Below are 7,559 nucleotides of genomic sequence, written 5' to 3'. Positions count from 1 at the left end.
AATGATAATTCGACAAATTGTGTTGTATATTCTTTTGTTGCATGAAAGACCAATGCTGTTATATTTTTAAATCGGTCATTATTCACCTAATAGGAAAATGATCTCTTAATTCTCTTAATTATAATACCATCCCATCAAAAATCGGCAGATCTAAAATATTTATATAAAAAACCTAAAATTTTATGAATATTTTCTACTGGAAAATTAATTAAATTAAAATAATTTTTTCTTAAACTTATTAGTTCTAAATTTATTTATTAACTTATATTGTGCGTTGCAATTAGTCCAAATATATTCATAAATATTAATATATTATTTATTTCGAATTTACAATTTTCAAATCAACAAGTTTTTATGCAAACAATTTTCAAATTTTCCCTGAGCTGCAGCACGTTTTTCCATTTTTCCTTAGGCTCTTGAAAGGAATTATGTTTATACTAAATTCTACGGGCTTAAGTGTTGTAATTATTTGTTAAATCTCATAACTCTTCTGGAGGGCGGAGGCCCTGTATTATTGGTGGCTGCTAATTTGGGTAAACGCGAGTGTACTGCCGGTCCCATATGACGATCAGGATTATCTGTTATTGCAATTTCGGCTATTCCTTGTCCACCTTCAATCGGTGGTAAAGGTGAAGAGGGCGACCATTCTGAACTTGAGCTGGAACAGGGGGAATCAGATCTATTTGAATAAATTAATATTTGTTTTGTTTGATATAATTAAAAATGAAAATTTTTACCCAGCTGTATAGATGGGTGGTAGTTTGCGTTCATAAGCTGCTGTGGCTGTTACTGTACCAGCATGTATTTCCTGTTGATAAAGACCATACAATTCGCGCAGTTCATCTGGTAATTCTACATTGCCCTCTTCTATTAAACGTCTTTGGGAACTAATAATGTCTAAATAGAAAATATAATCAGTTAGAAAATGTTTTCAAATTACAGCTTTTTTTCTATTACCTTCACATAACCTTCGTTGTCTTTCGGCTCTTAACAGCTGCAAATCTCTTCTACGCAATTCAGCTTGTCTGGCTAATCTTTCCGCTTGCAAAGATACTTTATCGGCTTCTAGTTCATGTACTCTACATAGTAAAGCCAAAAGTTCTCTTTCTTCATCGCTGCTTATGCGTTCAGGTAACTCCTGATTTAAAAGATAAATAAAATTAAAATTTTCCCTCAATTGTATTCCAATAACTTACATCCTCCAATTGTACCCCTTTTTGGCGACACAATTCCAATTCCTGTTCTGTTCTTTCGCGAATTTCTTTATATCTTCTGGTTTCTTTCTCAATGGCAGCCAATTCGCCCCAAGCATTTTTTAAAGCAATGGTACCTTCCGATTCAATGTCTAAAAAGTGTTTAATGTTATTCTATCCTTTTATGCCTCGATATGAAATGTAACTCACCATCTTCAGTTGGTGTATCATATAATTTACCCATACGTCCCTGCCAGTGAGATATAATCATATGTTGACGCTCTGCATCCAATTCCAAGCCCAACAAATGACTTTCAGCCTCCAGCAATTTACGTCTTAATTTCATTTGTTGCTTGAAAGTTAAAACTATTTGTTCTCGCAAATATCTAAGTTCTGTTTTACGTTTTTCATCATTCTCAGCTTCTTTTGCAGGTTCTTCTGGGGCTGCAGTTGCTGTTGCCGCAGCACCACTTCTAGGACGATCTGTTAACATTTTAGTGCGTAAACGTGACACCTCTTCTCTTAACTCTGACACCAAATGCTGGTAATGTTTGGTGGGAAAATTTTGCATTTCATCTACATACACGGAATTTTGTAAACGTGTTGTTATACTATTGGCCCTATCGGCATAGACCAATGTGTTTTTTGTTTCATCCCGATGTTTACTTTCGGGAGCAACATGAGCAATCATTACAGTCTTACATTTACCACTTAAAGCTTCTTTGAGCAAACGTGTTAATTTCGAATCACGATAGTTGACATAACGTGCACCACCCGACAATGCATTTATACAATTACCCAATGCCAATAATGAACGATTAATGTGAGCACCTTCCTGCAAACGTTTACCACGATTTTTAGTCTTTTTGGCTCTTTCAGAGCCAGCTAAATCAGTGAGAAATAGCCGGCCTTGTTTAAGACCCAAAGGAGTCTTTGTTTGCACTGAAATACTTAAGAGAGCATGACTGCGGGATGAGGTTTGATTAGCAGCTGTCGGTTCCATGGTGCGTGCCTTATTGCCCTTCATCAATAAAGAAACTACTTCTTTACGACTAGAGGTAGTAATTTCAGAAAGGCCAGCTACGGTAATACGTTGTCCTCGATTATCTTCTCTTAATTCCAAGGGACCACCCGGACTTAAGAGATCTCGTATTAATTCATTGTATATTTCCAAATATGATATAGAAACCTGTTATAAACATATGCAAATGAATGTTATTGATATTTGTATTTATTATTGTGTTTTGTATTTATTTCTCATACCTTACAAGAATTGGGATCTTCTGCCATTTCTACATGTTGAAATATTTCCTCTATTGCTCGCACCATTAAACCACAATCACTTCCGGTGGCATCAATTTCTGCCGATGAACCTTTTTTACGTGAAGGCCCCAACATTGTGTGAGTTTTACCGGAACCTGTGGCTCCATAAGCGAACACCGCAGCATTATAACCTTTAATAACTTCTTTGACCAAAGGTGCTGTGGTGGTTTTGTAAACAGTTTCCTAAAGTTATTAGTCAAAAAAAATTGTTTTTCAGTTCAAATTATGTAAAATCATATTGTTGCTGAATTTATTATTAATTTCATCCCATGCACAGATCTTTGAACTATTTTTGGATAGTGAGAGAAGATCATTCATTTCTATACGTTTAACTTAAACTTTGATGGAATTTTGGTTTTGCCAACGTCTAACCTGTAACTTAGTGCTCCTTCTCTAAGATGTTTACCTTTAAAGTGTGAAAAATACCCATTTTGATATATTGTGCAGACCCTAGTCATAAACACAGTCACAACCAACAAACCTGGATGTGTTTTTAATGATAAGCTGTCAAAGATCTCAACCTATTGAGATAACTTAAATTTTGATGGAAATTTGATTTTGCCAACGTCTAACCAAATAATACTTTTGTAAAATGAAAAATTTTGGAAAAATGGTAAATAAATATTTATAACAATAATAAATAAAACAAAACAAATCAGAAAATTGCACTTTACTTAAAATATTAAGTTTTTGTTCTTTCGAAATCATTGATATATTGTTTTTGTTAATTGTGTTTTCTCACTTATAACTTAAGTTTAATTGGCCAATAACGCTCAGTTAAACTAAGATAATAAGTAATGTTACTGTTTATTGATAAACACAAAACATATATTAAACTAGGTTTAAACAAAGAATGTAGATTATCTTTATCTGAAAAACCCGCCCTAAGATATTTAACTTTTAACCTCGATTATCTCAATGTCTGATTATATTTTGTCGTAAGGTTAAATTAACATTTTTCATACAAAAATATTGTAACCGGCACAATATAAATAGGTTAAACTATAACTGGAGAAGGAGTTAATGGGACTAAGTGTGAAAAATACCGATTTGGATATTTTGTGCCGACTTATGGTTATAATCAAGATCACAGCGAAGAACCTAGCTGTATGTGCCAATGATGTGTTTATCAAATGTCCAAAAATATATTAATTTCACAGTGCCTTGTATTAAATCATGTTAGTATTCAAAAGGGACCTCTTTTGTGCGGCAATATCTTTTGGGAATTCCCTACTGTATCTTGGTGGATACCGTCTGACAATTGGGCGTCGATTACCACAATTATCTAAGAATTTTTCCAGATTACTGATCAGCATTTTGTCACCATGCCGGAGCGCCTTAAGTCAGAGTAAAAAAGAAATATACCCGTCTGGTATCAAATTGACACCATAATTTTTTAATAACATCCGTTTTGAAAGTATATGCATATGTACGATAACACTCGTTGTCGACATCTATATTTTATACACATCCGTTGTCTAAATGTTAACAAACGTGGTAAGCTCACTATTGACACGGATTGTTTGGCAATTGTGAGCTTACAATTGTCGAACACGAGTGTTGTCGTACGTATGTATATAATTTAAAAGCGAATGTTATTGAAAAATTATAAACATATTGGTATCAATTTGGTACCAGACGTGAATATTTCTCTTTCCCTCTGCGTAGGTGACAGACATATAATTCATGATAGCTTTGCAGATATCATATTATACATATTAATTTAAAAACACAAACATTTGCACCATCTTTTTCGTGCGCACTCCCTAGTTTGATCACATTTTTGTCTAAACAACTATTTGCTTACGTCTTAGTACATATTCAACTATTAAAACCACACGCGTTTATCAAAACTTAAATTTATTAAAAAAACTATAATTAAACTTAATTAACACTTTACCTGAGTATCTGACTCCTTGAAGACATTATCATACGAATATTTTCGTGCTTTACCCCGACCACCATCATCGAATAAAAGAGATTTTGAAGAAACCACTTCAATACAACGTTCACTATTTTCAAATGAAGGACGAACCCGAACAGCCACCTAGACAAGAGTTAAACAATTATATTTATGTAGTAAAGAACAATACCAAATACATTCTCAATATACATTTTCTTAATAAAATTTATTTCTATCAATAAAAGAACTTACCAAAAGACGTTCTTCTTGGGGTGGGGCTGTTGACAATCCTCTACTCTGAGCTGTTGACGAGCCACTGCCGCTGCCACTAGACCAACTTCCGCTTTGGGCCATTGTCTTTAGCGGAGTGAATTTACGATTAATATGCAGTGGTACTGTTGTTGAGTTTTATAAACAACTATTTAATGGCGTCGCGTAAAAACTGTAATGAACAAAAAGGACATTTCATTTTGTCTTCAAGGTAATTCAACAAAAAAAAGTTGAAAAAAATAACTTCAAAAAGAACTAAATGACAAAAACGTGTTTATGAGTTCTTTTTTTTCTTTCTAGTTTTATTCAACTGACCCATTACTCTCGTTTTACTTTCAGTCCGTCTCATATGAATAAAAATACTTTTTTAATGATTTTATCAATATATTTGTCAATTACCTTTAAGCAAGCCCCAACTAAAAACACTAACAAGTCATTAACTTAGTTTATTGGTGGTTTGTTTGTATAAAAAATAAAATTTAAATAGAACATCTAACCATCATCTATTTCATGACTACGACGATGATGATTCCTCCATTTACACAAATTCACAGTTCGTAATGGATTTGAATCATTAAATTTACAGAAAATTATTTTTGTACATTAGGCTGCCACGTAGTTGTGTAATTTGTTAGAATCAAATTGTTAAATTTGTTGAATTTTTAAATAGGTTAATTATACACACCCACAGTTTTGGCGCTCTTCAAGTCTTGCTAACAACGACAAGTCATTGGTGAAGATAATTGTTGTTAATTTGATTTTTGATGGAATAGGAAATAGGTGTTTGGTTACATATTTTTACTTATGGGAATCGTTAATATTGCCACAGTTGTTTGTGTATGTGTATTTTCACAAAATTTTTTTATATTTTAATGTTAAGAAACTCAGTTTCCTTGATGTAATTCCTTTTTACTGAATTTATTATATTGCAAAGTTCGGAAACTTAGCTTCTTGGATGTAATTCCTAAGAGGTCAGACCAGAGCACCGCATAATTTGGTACTACGGGTGGCCAGTTGCCTGCTGGTCAGTTTGTTGAGGTTCCTTCGAGATCCACGTAGTGGCTGTGGTTTAAACCCAAATTCGCGGGGAGTGTGAGTTTCGGGTTGAATGATGATGGATAAATGGTATAATATACACATGATACCATTGTATTTTCTTTCCTTGTCCAGATATGTTCAGAGTATAGGAGTGCGTAAGAACAATGTCTTCAACTTATTAATGGATCGTACTTCGGTCCACCGGTTACGTCTTTAGGTCCTGTTGTCGAATCAACAGAGGTCATCCTATAGTCAGATATTAGATAGCTCGAGTATTCCAGCAAAGTACTTGTGCATGGATCGGTCAAAGCCAATGTACAAAAATTGCCACCTGAATTCTTCATTGAAGAACAAAGGGGCGATGGTAGACCGTTCTCAAGTCTACCCAGTGGATGAAAAAGACCACCGTGAGATAAGGCCGTCAAGGCAGGTGCTCACGTTAAAACTCTCGACAGTCATGCCCTTTCCACATGCTCTACATTAGTCTGAATCCAAACATAAAATTTTTTTATAGTTGTGCACAAAATGCTGATTGTCTACCCAGAATACGTACCATCTACTAACCTCATTTTTTAACATTATCGGTAGCCCCTTCGTTTTTGACTAATCTCGAGTGGCCTGGTACCCACAGTTCAATGCGTTCTTAGATTAGTTAGTTAGAAAGATAGATAGATAGATAGATAGATAGATAGATAGATAGATAGATAGATAGATAGATAGATAGATAGATAGATAGATAGATAGATAGACGGAGGCACATGCCACATGTGCCTCCGTCCCACTAAAATCTAGCAAATCTTAAGGAGCGCTCAACAAACGTCACCATTAAGTTGGCGGTGTAGGCTCGGATGCAAATTCCCGACTCACACGGATCTGGCTCTGGCATAAGGTTTCATGAGGATCTTATGTCAACCCATGCATGGCCTCCCTGTTTTTTACATAGATAACCATGGGATCACCCACGTGACTACACAACGTTTTGATGATAGCGGCCTTAAGTTGGGACCCAAGGAAACAAAACATGAGTACCGATAAAACCAACAACGAAAATACGAATAGAACCAATGAAACAGTGCATGAAAAGGATGAGAGAAACGATGAGCTGAAAAATAATCCACCCGTAAGCAAAAACACCGAAGAAAGTTTGCGAAATGCACAATGCCAAGAAGAGGAGAGCATTTTTGTTGAAACCTTCGAAAAACTAGGTAACAAAATAATCTCTGCATATACAGTGGTGCTTAAAGCCAATAACATTCACAAGTCAGTGCGAGATGACATTATATGTGCAGTAGCTCTATATGAGCAGTTAATAGAAGCGAAGAAGAATATAAACGATATGATACCTGTAATAAAGGCCATTTGTCAAATAAAACTTCCATCACAAACAAAAGCGATACAGGTGAATATGGATGGCCTCTCACTTACGCGTCGAGAAGGGAAAAGGAGCAGGGCATCGATGTCAAAATCACCTGATAGCGAAAAGCTACCTAAAAAAGTTAAAAATGCTAAAAAGGTCACCATGGAGACCTCTAGATCGACTACGGAGACTCCTAAATCGACTATGGAGCATTCTAGAACGACAGCATCTCAGCCTGTCGAGAAAGAAAAAGCCCATAGAAGTAGTGAAGAAAGTGGATGGGAAATAGTGAAACACCGAAAAGAGAAAAGGATGAAAGAAAAGTCGAAAAAAAAGAATAAAGTTTGACCAAGGAGAAGCACTTACTATAAAGGCAATTTCTAATGTCACTTATGCGGACGTACTGAAAGAAATGAAGAAGAATATTGACCCCAGTGAAATCGGAGTTGATATAAAGACAATGAGAAGGACAAGA

General features: G+C 35.0%; 1 protein-coding gene across 2 annotated transcripts in view; it reads right to left on the bottom strand.

The window, feature by feature from the left end:
• Positions 1 to 242: 242 nt before the first annotated feature.
• Positions 243 to 7,559, bottom strand: part of LOC111678273 (kinesin-like protein KIF19) — a 14,471-nt gene continuing 7,154 nt past the window's right edge. The window contains exons 1-8 of one of the 2 annotated variants that reach the window (XM_023439566.2): positions 4,672 to 4,824; positions 4,417 to 4,563; positions 2,457 to 2,699; positions 1,404 to 2,382; positions 1,197 to 1,345; positions 958 to 1,138; positions 738 to 897; positions 243 to 679 (exon numbers count right to left, since the gene is read on the bottom strand). In XM_023439566.2, the coding sequence (XP_023295334.2) occupies positions 466 to 679; positions 738 to 897; positions 958 to 1,138; positions 1,197 to 1,345; positions 1,404 to 2,382; positions 2,457 to 2,699; positions 4,417 to 4,563; positions 4,672 to 4,773 (2,175 nt within the window). In that variant the 5' untranslated portion in view covers positions 4,774 to 4,824 and the 3' untranslated portion in view covers positions 243 to 465. Of the gene's footprint in view, positions 680 to 737; positions 898 to 957; positions 1,139 to 1,196; positions 1,346 to 1,403; positions 2,383 to 2,456; positions 2,700 to 4,416; positions 4,564 to 4,671; positions 4,862 to 7,559 lie in introns of those variants that run through there. The other variant, XM_046950623.1, reaches the window with a different exon arrangement.

Source organism: Lucilia cuprina, chromosome 4 (assembly GCF_022045245.1).
Source record: "Lucilia cuprina isolate Lc7/37 chromosome 4, ASM2204524v1, whole genome shotgun sequence".
In the NCBI taxonomy this organism is placed as follows: Eukaryota; Metazoa; Arthropoda; class Insecta; order Diptera; family Calliphoridae; genus Lucilia; species Lucilia cuprina.
The sequence above is the reverse complement of the archived record's forward strand: the minus strand, read 5'-3'. Positions and strand labels throughout refer to the sequence as shown.